At 45.1% G+C, this 20,947-nt stretch overlaps 1 protein-coding gene across 12 annotated transcripts in view; it reads left to right on the top strand.

Annotated features, from left to right (window-relative positions):
• Positions 1–1,765: 1,765 nt before the first annotated feature.
• MSI1 (musashi RNA binding protein 1) overlaps positions 1,766–20,947 on the top strand; it is a 287,638-nt gene continuing 268,456 nt past the window's right edge. For 2 of the 12 annotated variants that reach the window (XM_069619753.1, XM_069619755.1), the window contains exons 1-4: positions 3,362–3,461; positions 15,875–15,915; positions 20,242–20,323; positions 20,434–20,518. In XM_069619753.1, coding sequence (XP_069475854.1) covers positions 15,879–15,915; positions 20,242–20,323; positions 20,434–20,518 — 204 coding nt within the window. In that variant the 5' untranslated portion in view covers positions 3,362–3,461; positions 15,875–15,878. Of the gene's footprint in view, positions 1,930–3,338; positions 3,462–4,316; positions 4,339–8,529; positions 8,552–15,874; positions 15,916–20,241; positions 20,324–20,433; positions 20,519–20,947 lie in introns of those variants that run through there. The other 10 variants (XM_069619759.1, XM_069619751.1, XM_069619758.1 and 7 more) reach the window with 9 other exon arrangements.

Raw genomic sequence — 20,947 nt, 5'->3', positions numbered from 1 at the left:
ACCTGGAGGGTCAAGCTTCCCAGTACTAGCAGCTCATCTCTGGAACTCCATCCCAGATTCACTTAGAGCTACCCCTTCCATCCTTGTGTTCAAAGCCAATGTCAAACTCTGGCTTCACACCAATGACTGCTAAAGCCACAACTGTATGTACCTGAACACTCTGTATATTTAATGTAAATATTTGAAACGGTAACATATCCTTTTTGAAAACTATGTGACACTGTAACATAAAAAATGCTGTATATGTTATCATGTAACATAATAAATGTATAATATTTATGTACTTGTAACCTAAGAATCTGCAAGCGCCCAGTTGCTTAACAGCCGGTGCGCTCTATAAATAAATAAACAATACAATACAATGGATTTTTTAACTGAAGGATCCCACTGCAGTCATACCTACTGGCACCATACCAAATCCTTTATTGCGGGACCACACTCCACCTTCAACTTTGCTGGAGTGATACACTCTACATACTAGATTGCCTTGATAATGACCCAGGAGGGTTGAAACACGTGTTGGCTACAATAATAAATATAGGCTACTTAAAACCAACCGGACCTGTGTGTTGTCAATATCACAGACATTCCACTCTTAAAACAAACAATTACCTAGCACATGTGACATGGGTTCCCAACTGTAGAATTGTTGAAATCTTACCAGGGACGGAATGGCACCGTCCCACCTGAACCCCAATACACGCAGTAGGGTATCATAGATTCATCTGATCAGAGCAGTGATCCTCTTATTCTAGTGCCCTAATTTGCATTTTGTTCAATTTAATGCATTGTGTTCTTGATTTATTCTCTTTTCCTCAAGGGGTATTCCCTTTTGCTCAATTTATTTTCTTTGCAGAATATTCCTATTTCTTCAGTCTATTGTGTTTTCCGCAGGTTATACGTTTTCTTCGGTGTAGTCTCTTTTTTGGCAATAAGTATCCTATCCTCCTCCCCAATAATATATTATCTTCTTACTCTTACAGCAACCGTATATTACCTATTCCTCATAGTTTTTTTTATTTTTATTAGCGTATTCATTTTTCCTTACAATGTGTTATTTTTCGTCATGGTTTATTATGCTTTCGTCATAACATATTACCTGCCCTCACAATGTATTCTCTTTTACAGTTTAGTGTATTGTTATGGGCAAGCATGCTGTCTTGTTAAAAAAAAAAAGTGAAATGGTTTTCCTCACAGTAAATTAAGGATCACCTTTGTAATATCCCATTTCCTCGCAGTGCACTTATTTTTTAGAGAACATTAATTTCCTTGCAGTATATTGCTTTCCCCACGCCGTACAGTCTTTTGATTAGAGGTATGTTCTTTATTGAGCTCCCAGATATTGCTTTTCCCTCGCAGTGTATTCCGTGTTCCTCGCTGCGCGGTCCTTTGTCCTCGCACATCTACAGTGAGTACCTTCTGCTTCTTTCTGCGAGTGCTGTTTCCCGCTCTTTTCTTCCAGTATCTCTGCCGCCTGTCACCCCGGGGGCCAACGTCCCGACCACCTTTTCTCCCTCGAGTACTTTGGTTATAAAGCCGCCTCGGCGGACTCTGGGAGAGGGATGGGGGCCGGCCCAGGGAAGAGGGCGGGGGCCGCCAGCTTTGCAGGAGGGCCGGCCGGCTGGGCGGGCGGTACCCAGCCACGACAGGGGCTGGTCAGGAAGGTGGAGAAATCGAGGCCGGGGTGGCCGAGAGGCGGAGGCCGGGCGGGTACTCGGGGGGCGGGCCTGGCTCAGGACTGGGAGGGGCCCCGGGCCGCCAGTAGCACGGGGGGAGGGCTGATCCTGGCAGGCCCGCCCGCCCCTCTCCCTGCTCCTCTGCCCCGTGTGAGCTGCCGCTCGCTACCCGCAGGGACGCACCAGAAAGCCGAATGGAGACAGACGGCAGCCAGCCCGGCCTCTCGCCCCCGGACTCCTCGCACGATCCCTGGTGAGAGGGCACCTTCAGCTCCCGGGGTAGCTGGGAGCCGAGGACTCGTAGAGCTTCCTCGCTCCGGGATCCCGCATCTCGGCTCCAGAATCCCACGGCTCTCGAGCAGCTTTGGGATCGCGGCAGAAAGGGTTCCAGCCAGGTAGCAGCAGCGGCAGGCTCTCCCGAGAGCCATAGATCTGGGACCCAGGGGCTCGCTACTCCCGGATCCTGGCACTCCGAGCGCCAGCAGTATCTATCGATCCCGGGACTCGGACCTCCTGCGTGCAGGGGATCCGAGCATCGGGATCCGGGGACTGAGGGCACACTCAGAGCTGCAAGATCGCAGAACACGGAGCGCCAGGGTCACGGGGATGCATTGCAAGGATCCCGGGAAGCATCGCTTTTGCTTCCAGGATCTCGAGACTCTGAACTCCAGGATCCCAGTACTCGTGAGATCCGGGCAGTGAGACGCTTAACTCTCACCTTGAGGATCCTGAGACTCAGGACACCATGATTCTATCTCCGATTCTGAAACGCCCATCTTCAGGAGCCCCGCGAGTGCGGTCTCATGAACGCCAAGCCTAGCCTCCTGGACCACGAGAGTTGACATCCAAGGACCTTCAGGTCCCGAGGACACAGTAATGTGAGATCAAGGATACAGGGGCTTCCCGTGATCTCAAGCATCCAAGGACCTTGAGTCTCCTGGACCTTACATTGTTGAGCTCTGTGGTCACGGTTCGCTGTTCCCAATAGTTTACACCATAGTCTCTACAGTGGCCGTTTGCTATTGTTTGACGTTCGTGTTAATCAGGAGGACGGGCTGCTACTTTAGTGAGTGGTCTGTGTGGGATGGAGTGGTGAACCGTATTGAAGACACAATTGTAGGCAGGTGCATCTCTAGAAAGCGACCCCTAGTTTGGCATAACTCATAAATGTTCTTGGGTGGTGGTAATTATAGGGTTCCCCATACCACATCTTGCACCCTCCCTGTTGTGTTAAACCACTGTTCGTGTGAACTTTTAGGGGATTGTAGATAAGTCAAAGTGACCTTGCTAGGTGTGTGAGCCTTGGGTTGTGGTGTATGCTGGGACTTGTAGTTTCCACCGTTATAATTATTGGCCTACCCCCAGCATGCAAAAGCTTAAACGCCGCAGGACTAGTACAAGGTGGCCCTGGTGACATACTGGCCGTTGGCATTTCTTGTGAAGGTTTCTCAATGGGTGGGATTGTGTAGTGTTTGTGAACTTTTTGGATTGGGTAGTCGGCGCAGCTTCTGTGTGGTATTGTGGAATTTCGATGGGCCTCATTGGATTGCACTGTGGGTGGTGTGACCGCTGGGTTGAATTGTGGAGTGGTGGGTGGGGTTGAGTTCTGGACTGGTGGGTGGAGCTTCTGGGTTGAGTTTTAGAGTGGGGGTGGGACCTCACTGTTTTGTATTGTGGAGTGATGGGTGGATCTTCTTTGGGCTGGCTTGTACAGTGGTCATTGGTTCGTCTTTGTGTTCTATTGTTTGTGGCATGTGGGGCGTCTTTTTGTGAACTTGTAAAGTGGTGAGTAAGGCCCCACTAAGTTGCTTTGTGGAGTGGTGAGTGGATCCTCATTGAGTTTGGTAGAAATGCTGCAAGAGCCTTGCATGGTTGAAATGGAGAGTGAGCTATTGCTGTGTTGTTTTTTGCTCTCTTGGCTGCTAACTCCTCAGGAAACATATAGAGTGGTTAGTAAAGCCTAGCATGTGTTTGATGGACTCTCACTGTGTTCGGAAATTAGTGGTTTACAGCACTTCTTGTGTTGGGTTATTGGTTGTGAATGGGATTGCACTGGTTTTGATTATGGGACTATGACCCTGTCCTCATTCTGTTGGACTGTTGAAGGGTGAACGTGCCCTAGGTTGGGTGACCAGCAGAATAGTTCTGGGTTATTTTCAGTGATATATTTTTACCTTTCAGCTATGGATTTAAGGGTACAATTGGGATAGGTTTTTGAATGTTGGGATTAACTGGTTTGGTGATGATGTGTCTAGTTAGCATTTGGGTTACATTTTAAGATAAGGAGCAAAGCATCATTGGGTGGGATATTAACGTGCTGGCTATAACATATCTGTTGCCTCTTATGTGGTTAAAAGGGTCTCCCAAGTGGGGTGGTTTGTGCATGGGATCTTCCTGCTTGGCATTGTAGAGTCGTGAGTGTGGCATCAGTAGAGCGAGTTGGTCTATGCGTAAGCGAGGGTGATGAGCATATCCTTACGGCGGTTGTGGGGTTACATGATTTTAGGCACTGGTTAGTGACCTTTGCCTAGGTTGCCCGGCAGAGTGGCGAGTGGTGCTTCTAGCTGCTCTGGATCGTACAGTGGGTGGTGCTAGGTCACATGGACGATTCTTGGGATGCTGACGCAGGGAATTTTCAATGCTTTCTTGTTGCAGGTGCACGGTAGGTTGGGCTTTTGAAAGTTGAAAGTCCTCAGTTTTTTTTGTATTTTATTAGTCGTAGTTTACTTTAGTTCATCATCTCTGCTATCTGGTGATTTAGTGGACCGGAGATGCCCTTGTTAACAATTCCTAGACAGGTTGGAGACTCACCTTTTGTTGGTGGCTGTCAGTGGGTGATGTGAGGCTGTCTTTTGGGGTTATTCCTTTTTGGGAAGCCTCCATTTTTGGTTGCTTGCTATCTCTTTTGTTGTGCTTTCTGGGACAATGTTTGCTCGCTGTCTTTTACAGTATGGTGTGTGAAATCGTGATCCGCTTGTGTAGCTCTACTTCTGCTTCTAGGCGCTGCAGGGAAAGGGAGAGAGAGAACTTGATGGAGACGTATAATCATTATTACTGAATGAATCCAAGGGACATGCAGATGTGTGTCCTTGTTTCATCCTCTCGGTTGTTGTCAGTAGTTTCTCACTTGTTGGTTGGTATTAGGGTGTTTATACGCCTGTTTTACTGGTTTAACAAAACCTTTTTATTGTCACTGTGCTCCAGTGATGTAAACATAATTTCATGTATTTGTTGCTGTTAACTGTCTAAATATCCGAACAAGTTCCGTTTTCCCTTATAACGTACATCTTTTTTTTATCAGTCGTCATTAAAAACCACACGAACAGAAAGTCCTGTCTCTAACGTGTAGTTTGCCCACTTAAGACATCGTCAACTTTTAAGTCCGCTCTTCGAGTGTTGTGGAGTTTTTATTAAAATGTTTATTGTGTCCTGTAACGCCGTACTATATATTAGCTATCTGCTTTAAAAGTTATGTCTTGTTTAATTGTTAAATATGTGACTGTTTGTGTAGGCATCAGGTGGGGCATTGTCTCTTTTTTGTGTGTACGGTTCCCCCTGCTTGCTAGGTTCGCTCTGTATAAATTGCAGCCATCCCTTTTTTGGGCGGTCTGCTGGCCGCCCGGCATCTCTAGGGCCGTGTGTGCATGGTTTTTGCTGGGGCCTGTGCGGCTTGCTTTCACCTGTTCGGCTGTTTTATATGTGGCTGGGATTGGCGGCCCTCTCCCTCGCTGTAGATTGAGAGGTTTACTACTGTGTTGAGGACCTGGTTTGCGGCGCTGGGTCCTGACACCGATTTTAGAGGCGCTAGACTGTCGTGGTGCAGGGTTTGTTTTTGGGGTGAGATGCTTTTATTGAATTGAAACGTGCACCTTTCTCGTAAATTAACATACTTGCGCCTGACACGTTTTAATTGTTCATTGGTGCTTTACATAGAATCGATTTTTACCAATTGACACTTACGTTGTCTCTAGGCTCTTACTAATATTGTTTTACCGGTGGGTGTAATTTTAGGGGGCGGGGGGCAAGCAGAGGAGTAGCTAGGATTGTCTGACAAGTGGTGCCTGCAGCTAATGGTAGTTGGGCCCATTGTAGTGACATTCACATCTTTAAATCCCCTTGCGGTGCTGCTGAGTGGGCATTTACTGATTTTGGGTGGGCTTTGACCACTCAGGCCCTACACTAATGGGGACAAGGGTGTTTGTCTCCCCCAAATTTTGTGTCACACCATTTTGTCCCACTCATTTGGCAGGAGCCCCTTTCATTGATGTAATTTCCCTCCCAACATTTTCAGAAAAGGTACTCGACTGGTTTTGACCGCTCAGTGGTGCTCTTCTTATTAACCTTGAAAGCATGAATTGCTGTATGATTCCTGTCTGGCCCTAGGTGACCACGTGCCTCACATCATGTTCTCCACATTTTATTTAGCTGGCTACAGTCATTGCTCTGGAGTAGGCGTGCTCTTTGCTGGGGGGATGTCTCTGCGTTGCCGTGCAGTGCTTGACCTCAAACTTTCACGTAGAGTACAGCGTACAGCCCTTTTGGAGTAGCACCATATCTGTTAGTGACAACACCCCATTTAAAAAAGTAGCCTTAGTGCACCCCAAAACTAGAATGTTGCGCGGGCACTCTTTGGGCCTGATTTGAAAAGCATTTTTCAATGGGGTTGTGCCTTTGTAAAAAGCGTTTGTAAATCGGGCCGTTTGTGGTTTGTGCATGTATACTTACCGAATGTTCCCTCTGGTAATGTGACGGGATTGTTACTCTGTAAATCGCTATACAATCAACCATCTTAATGGGACTTCACATTTGCTTGGTTCGCCTCTCTTTGGATTGTAAGCATTAGTCTTTTTAGTTTGGGCTATTAGGTGTAAGCGCCACCTACAAGCTGAAACTATTGCATTAGGATACAGATGGGGACAATGCCATATGTCAAGGTACACACAGCTTCAAGGTGTTGTTTGGTTATTTGCCCACCCATTGACTGTCCATGACATGCTAATCCTCCCTGCCCAAAACACCACCTTATGGGAGCTGGGAGGATCGCTCAGGGGCAACGTGCTTGTCTTGGAAGCAAGACAACGCATAGCAACACAGGTTTGAATCCCGGGCTCTTGCTTAGAAACTGGTCCTCGGTATTAAGCCTGTTATACAAGAACGATTATAATTTGAGTTCGCTTTAACCAAGCATTACCATCAAACTTTGCACTTGAAGTGCCTGCCAGTTTTTTTTCAAAGCAGTCTTCTGAGAGTTAATGACTTAATTGGAGCTGTAAACGCGCTGCTGGTGTAATAGAAATGCCTTAACCACGTCTGGTTTTAGCCACTCTTATTTATAAGCTCCATTCATGTCCTTTACTGAAGTCCTGTTAAAAACAAGCATTGGCAACACCAACAGTTTTGGCTTGTGTATAAGTATTAAGCAGTTGCCAGGCACTGCTATTAGATGCCCAGGTACCCGCTACCATCAATAGCCAGTTTATACGACTACGGCAGTGCCTGTCAAGTGCCGATCCTTTCCCAACTCAAAAGTCCAAACTGTTGCCTTTGCCAGTGCTTGTTTGGTTAAAGAAGTGGTTTCTAAACGTTTTCATACTGAACCCCCTCCCCCTTTTTGTGAAAACATAATGTTGGATGCCCCCATCCCACTCACCCCCAATAACGGTCTTTGGGAGTTGCTTGCAGGCACCAGCTGATATTTGGAGGCTGGGTATTTTACTCGCGACTTTTGAAAGGTATATGTTGCTATGCTTTTGTTCTGCCCAATGGTAAATACTTCTAGGGGTAACACATTTGTTCTTGAGTGAAGTACTAATTGGAAAATAACCAATATTTGTAGTGTCGAGCATCGTTACTTTTATTGTGCTTTAATCACTGTTAAAGAAGAGATGTATTTATCTTAAAGGCCCGCCTTTGGTGAGGCAGCAATCTGGTGTAGCAGCCCTTTCTGGTAGTTGGTGTTGATATCACTGGTCTGAACTCATGGATGCAGCACTGCAGTTAGATACAATGGGCAGACACTTGCATGTTACTCTCTTCAAGTGGGGCGCAGATCCCCTTGTGGCCATGTCTGGATATTAGGGTGATGTGTGCACACCCCAAGCTCTTTTTGTTTTTTTGTTGTCTCTTTGAGTCCGGCGCCTATGGTTTCATTTTGATTGTATCTTTTGATACGTGGTGTCCTATAGCACTGGACTCTTGCCTCGCACAATATGCAGGTGTATTTTAGTCCGTTATTGCTTCATTGAAGGATCCTGGAAACGTTTTATTTCGGTCTCTTTGGGTGGTGTACAGCTGTCTGCGAATGTCTCTGTGTTGGTGTATCGTTTCTTTTTAGTTTTAGTTTGGATCGCAGGGTGATGGGTGACCTTTTTTGTTTTGCTGTTCTTTCTTTGTATTGTACTTGTCATTTATATAACGCCTTTTACCATATTATAGTCTTAGTGCGCTGTTAGTCGGAATGCCCTCGGAGGGCCGAAGTCCAGAGTTTTGGAGGTCATGGAGTAAAATTAGGATGCATGTGTGAGTTTGGCCAAATAAGGCTTAGCAGGGATGTCCAGGCTCCGGTAGAGAGCAACCCATGTGGTCGGGCATGTAGGTGGGTGCTTAGAGGAGTCAAAAGATGGAGCGAGTGCTATAGACTCTCAATGTGTCCAGCGTGCCCGAATTTGTTCTAGGTCTGCGCTGCATACTGATGTCACAGTTGTTGAGGCGTAGTCTGGTGTCAGTAGGCGGGGAGTTATGTAAACAGCACAACTGAATTTTGCCATTAGTCTTTGTTGTATTCTGATGTGTGCGAGTAGTGCAGCCAGTGTCCACCAGAGTGGTGCGCAATTCGCACCTGGCGGAATTCAGTAGTGATTTGTGCTCCCGCTCAGGTAATTGGCTTCTTCTATAGATCACTCTCTGATTGATGTAGTGATGCCTTCTAGTTTGATTATTTTGATTTGGATGGCATGCAGTTTTTGTCATTGTTTTTCTTGGTACAATTCATAGAAGTTTTAGATTCTGCATTCTCTGTCAAGTGGTATGCATATTCTCTGTATTTTATGCCCAGATCTCTGGGCGATGATGAAATGTCATTTTATAATGTATTTGTCGCTTTGTGTGGTGTGCTAGTGCTTTTTGCTTTGTGGCTATCTCTGGCAAAATTGTCTCCAAGTTGGCTGCATTTTTTTCCAGACATGGGGGCATGTGGAAATAAGTTTCTGCCTTACAAGTTGAACACCATGGGCTCCTTTTCACCATCTTGTGTCCGGTGCACTGCTTCCAACCCAGCGGTTGGTGTGATTTTGGCTTTTGTTTGCTGGCTGCTGGACCAATCCCTGCAGACCAACTCCATGGCAAAAGGCGGTGGTGAGCATGTAAAAAAATATATTTTGGCGCTTCACATTTTTCTCTGCAAGCTATTAAATGCTATTTTAATTTGGGACTATCCCTCTGCGGTCTGGCTATCTGTTGGTTCTTGGACACGGATACCTTCGTTGGTATCCTTTCGGTTAGTATTCAGAATCTTTTTCTTCTCTCTGAAGAGCTGGCAGTGTTTTGGATGTTGGTGGCATCTGGGCCGATTGATGCACATAATGCAGGTTTCTTGTTTAGCGCCTACTGTTGTACTGGGGCTGATTTATAACTACAGGGAAATCAGACATGCCAACATTCCAACTCACCTGGGTGGGAGATTTCATCGGAGAAGTCGGGAGTTGCACATTTAGAAGTATTCTACGTGGGAAATCGTGAAAAATAGCAATATTTTTTCACGAAACGTCGGGAGTCTCCCGCCTAAATCGGGAGGGTTGGCATGTATGGGAAATGGGGTGATGTGAGAAACGGGGTGCAATCAGCAGAGAAATTAAGTAGTGACCTTGAAAAAGAACGAGGACTGGTCATGAATTGGAATTGGTAGGTGAAGAAAGAAACGGAGGGCGGGGGGGGAGGGGCAGTTATCCGAGTCATATATTCTCCCTCTTCCAACATCTGTGTCTGCCAACAGACCCTCCCTGTCTGGTGTAGTTCCCGAATAGCTATGTTTACCTTCAGAGTTGCTATCTGGTCAGGTAAACTCCCCCTGATTTGGGTGAAGGGGTGGCAAATATGTCAGGCTTCGAGGGAGGTCTCTGTCTCAGGGGTGCTGAAAGACAAGCTGTGGCACTTTCGTAGTTAGTCGAAGGAGGGCCTGGCTAGGGCACAAGTCATAACCCTATGTTGATTGATCCTGATGGGCTTGATTAACCTCTGGATGGGCACTGTTGGCAAACATCTGTTTTGTTGATTCGCTGATGACTTGGTTTGGTGTCTGTTTCTAAGCAGGTGTCTTGATATGTATAGTGGCAGCTCTGTTCGATTTTTGGTTATGTTCCTTTGCTTTTGGAGCTGTCTGTCACTTTGTTCCTTAATGGTGCCGACATGTATCTTGATTACTTCTTTAAGATGGAGTGCACACGTCCTTTCGTTTCAGTGGTTTCCGCCATACAACAGTGACTTTGAGAAGTGTATATGGTTATTTGACTTAGTGTGCACATTACGAGCCCACTCGTCTATCATTTGGATGTCGACTGAGTAGTGTGGACAATAAAGGATCTTGGTGTGTTGTCTCTCTCATTGGGTAATGTACCTTCTCATCTCCGGTGACTATCTTGTTGATGCGTTTCTCAACTGCAGGTATCCTTTTCGTTGATGAGTTACAGTTGACATTTGGCTGGTAGTGGTCTATTAGGTCCCAATGTGCGCTCTATGCTGTCAACTGTCTTTGTATGGGCTCTTTAATACCAGTTAATTACTGTTTTTAAGTTTCTTTTGCTGACATCAAACGAAATGCCCCTCTGCTCCACCCGATCTACACTGAATGATTAGTGGTCGGGAGCATCTGAGATTCCTGAGAAAATAAGGTTCTTTGCTAGCTCCTGATCTGTGGTTTTCTTTTTGTGATGGCAGGGGATCTTCTGGTGGTGGTTAGCCTTTTTGGGGGTAGGCGGCTGATGATTTTTTTTGTGACCGTATTTTTTATAATGAGCTCTATTTTGATTGGTCACAATATCTGCCTTGAACCCTTTCGAGCTGGTTCCAGTTTTAGAAATTAAATAAAGCCTGTTATTGGGTGACTATTTCCTTGATTGAGGGTATCGTTTAGTAGATGAGTAGCATAAATTCGTTTTCAAAAGTTGATCAGCAGAGTTTGCTCATTTAAAATGTTTTTGATTAGCATACAAATCCATTTGTTTAGCAATGTTGTACTAATATTGTTTTATGCCAGCAGACATTATTTGTCCCCAAGACATAAAATGAGCAACAATATAGCATTTTTGTGTAATGCTGAAGTAAGACATTGGTGAGATGAGTCAGGCCTTGCTAATTCTTAAAAATTCTGCTAGACCTACAGGCAGACTAACTTAGATTACCTACTCAACCTAAGAGAAATGCACTTGATCCGTGGCAACAGATGGCAGAAAATGAAAATGCACTTTCTGTAAAATGGTGCATGCTATCACAAACTTTGTTTGGCCCACTTCTGCTATCCAGAGGCCAGCCATGGGCAGCAAAAACTTTATTTGACATTACTGCAAACAAAGCACATGTTAAATAAAAGTTTCAAGCACCCCCTGGAAATGGTACTCTCCCTGTGTAAAATCTACTCGACTATGCGAGTGGGCGAGTATATTTTGTGAGCCCTGGATGCGTGTCTGTAAAATGTAAAAGGTTAGCTGCATGAATGGACCCAAATAAGTAGATATGATAAAAAGGTTCTGAAGATATTTTGGCCAGCTCTCTCCCACAGGTGCAAATGTAGAATGCAATTATAATCATAGAGCAAAGTGAGCTCTGGAGGCTAACTACAGTGTATGGTATTGCAGTAGACCCATAGGCGTATAGACTTGATGGAACTATTGATCACTATTTTGCGTCAACATCTAGTTTGCTTTGTGTATTCATTATTTAAGAGGAAAGAAAGTAAGGGACTAAGCAGAGTGGATGACGTAGCAGGCAGAGAACTGGACAAATTAGGTGGACTATTTTAGTTTGCGGCTATCTCACTTTCAGGGTAGCAGGTGTAAAGCTACAGGGTGATAAGATAGAATGTCAAGGAGTATGGGATCAGCTCATGGGTTGAGCAGATGAATTCAACCAACAGGCCACAGAACTAGGTTTGCCATCAAAATCATTTGGCCGTGGGTTCATGTACATTTAAAAAAGTGTTAATTCGGCAATATGATGCATCTTCCCCAACAAAATAAAATATAATTGACACTTAAGAGATTTAGATACGCTAATCTAAACTTTACTGCAAAGCATGTTGACCATGCAGTGTTTTACAGTAGCAATACTGTAATTATGCATTATGTAACTTATATTTTTAGGAATGTAAAAATAAATAATAAAATGAATACAGACAGGATATAGTTAGCTTAATAAAAGTAGCATCCCAATTACTTATGGCAATTATTTGAAAAAGAAAAAGGAATTCCTGCCTAACGCTCTCACACATGCTTTTGGCACTGAAGAGTGGAGGAGAGGATTACTGCGGCACCCCCTCACCATTAGTCCCTTTGAACTTTCAGTGAACAGAGAAAAGATGTTGGAGAGAGCCAGAGGAGAAGAGAGGAATGCAGTGTGCGCTGTGCTTTCATTGAACAGGGTAACTTAAATAGCTTGCTTTGCTACACAAGTGTCCATTTAATTAGCAAACCTTCAGAATTGCATAGCAAATTGCTACGCAAGACTGCTTATTTTATGCCTTGGTTAGGCCTAGTAGGAAAGGTCAAGGATAGTGCAGATTTGGGGATGACGGTTGGGTGTGGTAACAGTTTTTCATTTTTGTTTCTTAAATGTTAGGTTGATGACATTCCAGTATTTGTTTTGGCATTGTGGGAATGTTTTATATGATATAAGAGGGTGGTCCCGTTATTTTATGTACCATTTATGCGGTGGCAGTCTATTTTGTTGGGAGTGGATATTCTTGTATTAATGACCAATGTTTTGTGGTTGGACTTTAAGGTACTTTATATATATTTACTCGTCCACTGCAAGAGGACATACACAAGTTCTCAAGAATAGCATCCATGTTGCTAAAGAATATTGTTTCCTTAATTCTATAGACATGTTTGCTTTGTAGTTATCTTACTGAACATGTGCGGATAGGCTCTTGAATTTTCCTGTTCATGCTAAACATTGTGTGGCTGAAGGGACCGTTTACTGTGATTTACTTTTTCTGTATTATGTGCCCAATAGTTGTAGGGCGCTCAAGCCTGGATGAATTCCACCATGGATACGTAAACAAAATACAGTCACTACAGACCATTGCTGAGAATTCTAATATTTAGAGATTGCCAGAAAAGACACCAGTGTTTTCTGTCAAAAGCAATGTAAGCGCAGTACGTAGAAGCATAACTTTAGTTTTGGTCTACAGAGGCATTCTTGAATGAAGACTTGTGCACCAGTGTTCCATCCGTCAGTTCTTACAATTTAAGTGGTTACTTTTGTTTCTAGTTTGTACAGTAAACGTTAATCTGATCCCTTCGAAATGGTGGCATTGTGGTAGATTTTGACTCATATAGAGCTTTCGTGATCTTTCAAGACAAAGACCAGTTTACTTTTTCTAGTGGGGGTGGCTGTCTCCTTACTTTGATGCCAGAGTTTTTTGTCCCCACCATGAAGGCTTGGAACACCCTGCTGGAAACTTGAATTTTAGATGATAATGGAGACTTTCCTATTGGTTATGGATCAGGTAGAATGTTTGAGATGAAACTGGATCGTCCGTGGTAGCCCTTATGATTACAAGGGACAGCTGGATATCAGCAGGGATGTTTACACAAACATCTCTGTGGAGACTGCTGAGTGGACAAATTAGCTGAAAAGTGAAAGGGGTGGGGGTAATGGATCCTTGCAGCACTCTACATAACTCGGGAGATTGAGGTGGCTAAATTCGCCCCAGAAACTCTAGACCAGAAATCCCTCCCAAAGGTGAAAAACACAGAAAAGGTGTTGTCTGTCAACTTGACTGACATGGATAAGCCATCTGAAATAATAGATTGGTCTATGGTGTCAAACGTTTCCAGCAGCATCAAGAACATCTGCCACCTAGGGCGTAATTTGGGTGCTAATTGGTGACCAACAATGTGGTTTACTTGGTGCGGAATGGGCATAGGCCTTGTTGAAGAGAATCCAGCATGCTATTCAGTAAGATATGCCTTGGTATTTGTTGCAGTTGTCCCTTTGGGTGTCAAGGAGTTATGGATGAAGGTCGAGGAGGTCCCCTGTTTTGGCGTTTTGGTAATAGAAGAGATATTTTGAGGTCACTCTGTATCAAAGGTTAAGCAAGCCTTTTTGGTTATGTTAATCTCTGGTATTGGCATGCTTTGTGATCAGTTCTGGACTTCAGTTGGCAGATCATAGTTCTTTTCATTGAGGAGCTTCTTGGTCCTGAGAAACATGCAGCATATTTATGTGGTTGATGATGGATTTTGTGCAGATAATTTTCTCTTTGCTCAATGTTATCTGTTGGCAGACTGCTTTTTTAAATATCTGTGTTAGTGTACCCTTTTAGACGCGTCTATCTAGTTGGCATCCACTCTGTTCCTGCGTTCCAGTCTCTGAGCTTTGCATGGTCATTGTGTGGCTTTTGAAAGTGGTCAATCCCTTTCAATGTTGTGGGTTGTCTTTCTTATGTGGGCAGTATGGTTCCCTTGCACGTTTATACTTGTTTGGCTTTGTGTGTCTTCAGTTAATGATGCTCAATTTAGGTGTTAAAATGCTTTTGCACTTTAGCTTTAATCTTTCGAGGGCTTACGTTTTAGTAGATCCTCTTCTGGCTGGTTATGAGGCATGTCTTTCTCCAAATGATGTCTGAGAAGCAAGGGGTGGTTTGGGAAGATTACGACCTCTTGTTGGCAACAGATGTATACTATTTGTTGGAAGATGGTGTGCTCTTTGAGTGGTGACCGTTTCTTTTGTTACATAACGCGGTTTGGTGGGGGCATTTTGATTTGATGTGGCATTTTCTGGGCTGTGGCAAGGATTTTTTTGACCAATGCCACTATCTCTATTGTGAAAGTTATCCTGTGGTAGATTGGTCTCTAGGTAAATGTAAAGTATTTGTATTTATTGTGTTTTATATAGCGCCTTTGTCCAAAGTGCTTTACATAGGACAGTCAACAATATAATGAATCAGAATGCAAATCACCCGTTGATGAGCGGTATGTTTTATTGTAGGGATATTTCTTGCAGAAACGGGATTTGTCAGTTCCCGAGGTGTCATGGGTTTATTCTCTTTGGAGTGCATGCGATAGAATTCAGTTTAAAAGCCTATTTGGTTGATGCTAGTCTTTGCTGGCAGGTGTCACCTCTGCATTAGGTGATGTGGGTGTAGGTAAGATAAAAGGGGATAGGGCTGTAGTCATGTCTACATTTGTGCATGTTTGGAGTTTGTTCGAACCAAGCTCTGCCATTTCTCCTAATAGCAATAGCAATAACTATGCGCATTTTTGCTCTAGCCTTCTGTCACTGTTTGGCTCCTGAGGTCCCAAGCAGTTGGAGTTCTGCACTTCGAGTGGTCCATGCTTCCCAAATGCACCAACAGCCACCCTCAGACCACATCCATTTGGCCATCGGCAGAGCAGTCGCCTAGGCAGCAAGGATCTCATCCCCTGTAATAGAAGTGTAGGCCAAGTTGCCTGGCTCGCAGCACTGCAGGGAGGTCTGCCCCTTGAGCCCTGAGGGCACTGCGCTCCCAGGAGCCTCTCGTATCTAGGGGAGCGAGTGTGCGAGTGCCTGTCCGTCCTTAGTGTTTTGAGTATCGGGAATTTCAAATGAAATCGAGTACGCATTATGATGTCTGTCATTCTGCAGGATGCACAGGGGCACTTTAATAGGCGACTGGGTAGCGTGGCATGTGTTTGGCTGACTGCAGCAATGGTCTTCCTTTGAGCGGCTGCTGTGTATTTGGGGGCTCTTTGTAACTTACTCAGCAATCGTGTCTTTATTTATTGGGCACCATAATCACGTTGGACTGGGGCATTGCTTTCTTTTTGGATTGTTGATAAAGTCATGAAAATCACTTGCCCCTTGGCATAAGTGGCAATGTTCCACATGTGCAGAGAACACCATTGCTTACGCGCATTTTGTTGTCGCTTGCCATTGGCTAGTGGTGCGTGGAAATTATGTTGCTCCAATTTCTCTGGTTTATTTTTCTTTATTTTCTTCAACAGTAAAATGTTCATCGGCGGCTTGAGCTGGCAGACCACACAAGGTGAGTTCCCCAAGGGAAGTGATGGATAAGGACCCCACCTTTCAGCTCCTTGTTTAGAATGTTTGGGGCATCTGTGTTGACCTAATCAGGAAACCTACATGTCGCATCTTCGCATTGTCCAATATAAATCGGACTGATTGCTCGTCTGCAACCCAGTGATTTCTTTTTTTAAATTGCATTTTTTGATCTCTTGTGACCCTGCGTATTTCACTTGCCTAGGATCTCTGATTTAAAAGTTGCATTTTAGGTAGCCTAGAGCCTTGTGTATTAGACTTGCACTTTTGAGTTGCCTGGAACCCGGCTTAGACCCTCCTCCATTGCACCCTGCCTACCATGCTCCTGCCAGTCCTGCTCATCCTCCTTACATCCTTACTGTTTTGTGTGTCTCTCTCTTGCTCTCTTTCTCTTTCTCTCTGCCTCAACGCATACCTCCGCTCCTCCTACGCCCCACACCCTGTCAGCCCATCCTCCAGTGTCCTCACAAATTGCACTCAGGCCACTCCTCTTTCTCCCATCTGACCTACTCCAACCCCATTTATCCTGCCTCATTTATCTTCTCCAGCAACTACAGCCTCTATCTCCGACCCCTTACTGACCTTACCCTGGGGCTCTGGAATGCCCAATCTCACTGAAAAAAACCTCCTTTCTCACAAATAATCTCAATTCCCATCCCCAGTGATGGTTAATGCCGAAATATGGATTCCTTCCGACACAGCCAACCGGGGGGGGCCCATCATACTAACTTTGCCTCTTTCTCTCACTCCCTTTGTGCTCCAGAAATGGCAGTGCTTTTGGTGTCACAACCAGCAAGGACGTACCATTGGAACCCTTTCACCTCTCTTATGTAATTCCCTCCTGCTTTGGGCATATATATCAGTCCAACTTCTCCCTCACACCCCTCTTAGCTGCCTCCTGGCTGGCTGACCTCCAGTCAACCTCTTCTCTGGTTTTGACCTCTTACTCAAAGCACCCCCACCTGATATTGCTGTCATCATAAAGGGAGACTTCAACCTCTTAAATATGACTATGATGAGGCTAAATGGCTCCAATTTGACTCCACTGTATCTGACTACTCATTAGTCACACACGTAACATTCCAACCCACATTCAAGCCAACTCTCTCAATCTAATATTTCTATCTTCCAACCTGGTCATCTGCTTCTGCAATTGACTCTTCACCCTCTTAACTACTCTCTCATTCACTTCATCTTCTCTATTCCTTCCTCAACCCCCCATCCCCCTCATCTATCACCAAATGTAAATTCAAGCCCGACGCCATGGTCCCCTACTGCAACCAAGTCAACATCTCGATCTAAGCTCCCTTACCTCCACTTGCTCACTAACATTCACCAAATGTAACTCTACACTGTCCACCCTTTCAGTTATCACTACCCTGCCCGCTCCTTCACCCCCTTTTGCCCGCATCCTCAATCATGGATGTTTCTAGCCATCCAGATGTCGACAATGACAACAATGCATCTATACTTACGCTGCTGGCACAAAGCTTGATCCCCTGCTGGCTGTCCTCACTGCATACAAGGACCCAGACCACAGTTTGTGGCACAGCCAAATCCCAAACCTTTGCAGCCATCTTGTTTCCTCACTCCTCTCGCAAACAATCCATGACCCACCAGCCCATGCTCTCATCCCCCTAAGAACTGCTCTGTTTCTTCCTCCTCACCTGACGAGGATTTTGACCCCCTACTTCTCAACCAAAATTGCCAAAAAGCCAAACACACTGTCCACCCTTCTGTCTCTGCCCCTCCCTTTTGCATTCTTCACTCCTCTCTTCGTCCACACTCTGTCCTCTTACCCTTCTCTTTTACTGAACTTCGATCTATCCTTCACTCTGCGATCTAATGGACCCCTTTACACCATAGCTGGTTGATGCACTTGCTTCTGCCACTTCTGCTTGTCCCCAGACTGTTAAACAGCCACTTCCATAACTCCTTCAAAAAAAGCAAGTGCTGATGCCAACAAATCCTTTTTCTACAGACATGTCTTTTTCCTTTACTACTAGCCTAAAAACCTCCAGGGAGTTGTCTTAAACTGCATGGCCAACTATCTGTATTCTGGTCAATACACTCCCCTGATACTGCTTACATCCACGTCACCAATTCCCCTGCCACTGCCCACCACTCTCACCTCTCCTCTATTCTCAGACTCTAAGTCTTTTCTGCTGTCTTTGACACTGAATCATCCCTCCTTTGACCCCTCACCCCCCACCACCTTCTCTTTAAGGACGCTGTCCTTGACTGGGTGTCCTCCTATCTCTCTGACCACTCCTTCTCCATCTCATGGGATTACATACCTCTTCCATGAAAACCCCCCCTGTGGGCATTCCTCAAGGATCAGTCCTGGGCCATCGCTCCTGACTCAGTAAACTTCCTACCTCTGCAAATTCATATCCCCAATTGGCTTTAACTATCACTTTTTCGCTAATGATACTCATATCTTCTTCTCCTCCTTTCCCCCGTAATCTGAAAATGCATAACCAACTGCACTGGCTGGCTCTGCGCTGCCACAAGTTCAACTCTTCAAAGACGAAAGTCATGTTTCTCCCTGCCGCCAACCCCCTCTCCCATATCCCAATTCGTTCACCCCTGACCTCTCCACTGTCTCTCCCATGGCTCACAACCTTTTTGTTCTCTTTAACTCTGAGCTGAAGCGCATTCAGTTCATAACGGCCACTGCAGCCAGACTTAACCTCCTAAAGATTAGAAAAATCTGTCTACACCTCATGCACCACTCATCTAAATCACTTATATCCACTCTTGTACTCCCTGAATTGGATTACTCGGAAGCCTACTTCTTGGCTCGCCTCTCTACTATTTTGCTCCCCTTAACAAACTACTTAACTTTGCAACACTCACTTGTTTCAACTAACCCAGTTACTCCCGCAGCTCTACCTACCATCGCCCTGCAGGTTGGGTATCCTAGCAAAATCTCCCTCTTTCAATTACTCCTACTTGTCTATGAATTCATCCAGGGCCTTGACCCCCACTACCTCCCTGAATGCATCTCACTGTAATCTCCCTCTCAAACTAGCCTCTTCACAAGCTGTCAGCCCGCCACCTCCTATGCGCCTCCACCCTCTTTTGCTCATTTTTCCTACTTGTCCTGCTTCACTGGATCGCTCTGTCCTGGCCGTCACAACTATCTCTCCAGTAGAACACTTCAAAAAGAGTCTCAAACTTCTTCAGCTAGCGATGGAAGCCCTCCTCCAAGCCCCCCCACTTTCCTATCCAAACTACGCAGCCAGGCCACATCTTCTGCATTCCGTTCTCAGGATTTATGAAAATATGTAAATCCTGGCCTCATCCTACCAATGGTCTAACATATTATGTCCTCCAGTTTCTGTCCTTACTGCATGCTCCCAACCCTTCAACTTGACCACCCGACATCTGTCATTCAATCCATCACTGCTCTTACCTGAAAGCACTGTACCTTAGTACTGCCTCCACTCAATGCTGTTGCCTACTTTGCGAGTCGTCTCTGTTGGAAGTGACACCGTGTTCTTCAATTAATCCAAATGCTTAAATGTTCACGACATAGTTGATCTGCTTCCTCCTTCTCACTGCCCTCTGCCTTAATGGTGCCTTTCTTCCACTCGCTGGTGGAGAATGTTTGTGTCTCTTGCTACCATCTTTAAGACAATTTCTCTTCCCTTTCACAGCACTCACATCTCCATTTATGACCCCCTTGTCTCACACTGCGTCCTCCTCTTGTCAGCTACTATTGCAAAGCTTTTGCTCTCATGTTTGGGTGTTCTCCCTCACTGTTTTAAAATGCTTCATAATTTGTGTGAACATAAGGCTTCTTACGGTTGTGGCTTTCCTCTTACAAACCCCTTTATTTTGGTATCTGCAATGCAGTTGGTTTTCATGCGTCCCAAGACATGCAGAATGTATTGGTTTGAAAACTGAAAGCAAATGACTGGTAGCCAATAGGCTTGGTGAAAAGAAACCTTGTTGGTCACCACAGTCCTATGCATCGATCACCAATTTCCTTTGAGGTCTTTCATACTTGCCTCAAATTTGCCACCTGTTGGAACATACTTTTTCAGTTCCTGGTTTTACCCTAATTTTCTAGCAACGATCTTCAGAGGCCCTGCTCCTATCTTACTGTCTGCGCCACTCGAAAATCCTGTTTGCATGTCATAGAAACCCCTCTTACTTACATTATCACCCACACTTTTAGTAATAACTTAGAACCTCTCTTGTATGCCAAAATTCAATTTTCAGAGCTTCTCCCTTGAGAGGTGTGGGGTTTGGGGATGTCTGATAATCTGGAGTTCTGCTTCTGATAAACTTGTTTTGGTTGCAGAAGGCCTCCGGGAGTACTTTGGCCAGTATGGCGAAGTGAAAGAGTGTCTTGTAATGCGAGATCCGCTTACCAAGAGATCCAGGTGAGACAGAAGATGTAATCCACAGTATTCCTGTTTGAGTCCTGCCCAACTCTTGTCTAACAGTCCTCCTCTCTTCTCTCCATCTCGTGAACACCATGTGAGGGACACAGAGGTTTCGGGTTTGTCACGTTTATGGACCAGGCTGGTGTGGACAAGGTTCTGGCCCAAACAAGACACGAATTGGACTCTAAAACGGTGAGCACCTTTCTCTTAAGGACTGTGGAGCCATTGTGGATAAATGTGTCGGAAGTGCAAAAAAGTCATTTCAGTTCTTACCTGGTATGCTGCTTGTCATTGATTGAAACGCCATTAAGCCATGAGCTGGTTTCCTATAGACTGGATGATCACCAGCTCCTGGTAATCACTGACCAGGACACCTGGCCCTGGTGATTAGAATTCACAAAGGCACATAAAGCTGCAGTTTTTTACTGAACGCAGCAACATATACTGCTGTGTATCAATGACTATGGCACAACCCTCTGCTGGTTCTTAGTGTCTGGGGCAAGTTTCACTGCTGGTTTTACTGGCTAGGGAATTTCCCTCCAGGCGTTGTCACTCGGTGGAGTAAGCTCCACTGATGGTTATTACTCTCTGGGGCAGGTAGTGCTGCTGGGTTCCTGGGAC

Source organism: Ambystoma mexicanum, chromosome 10, assembly GCF_040938575.1.
Source record: "Ambystoma mexicanum isolate Mex_15411 chromosome 10, UKY_AmexF1_1, whole genome shotgun sequence".
Lineage (NCBI taxonomy): Eukaryota > Metazoa > Chordata > Amphibia > Caudata > Ambystomatidae > Ambystoma > Ambystoma mexicanum.
The sequence above is the reverse complement of the archived record's forward strand: the minus strand, read 5'-3'. Positions and strand labels throughout refer to the sequence as shown.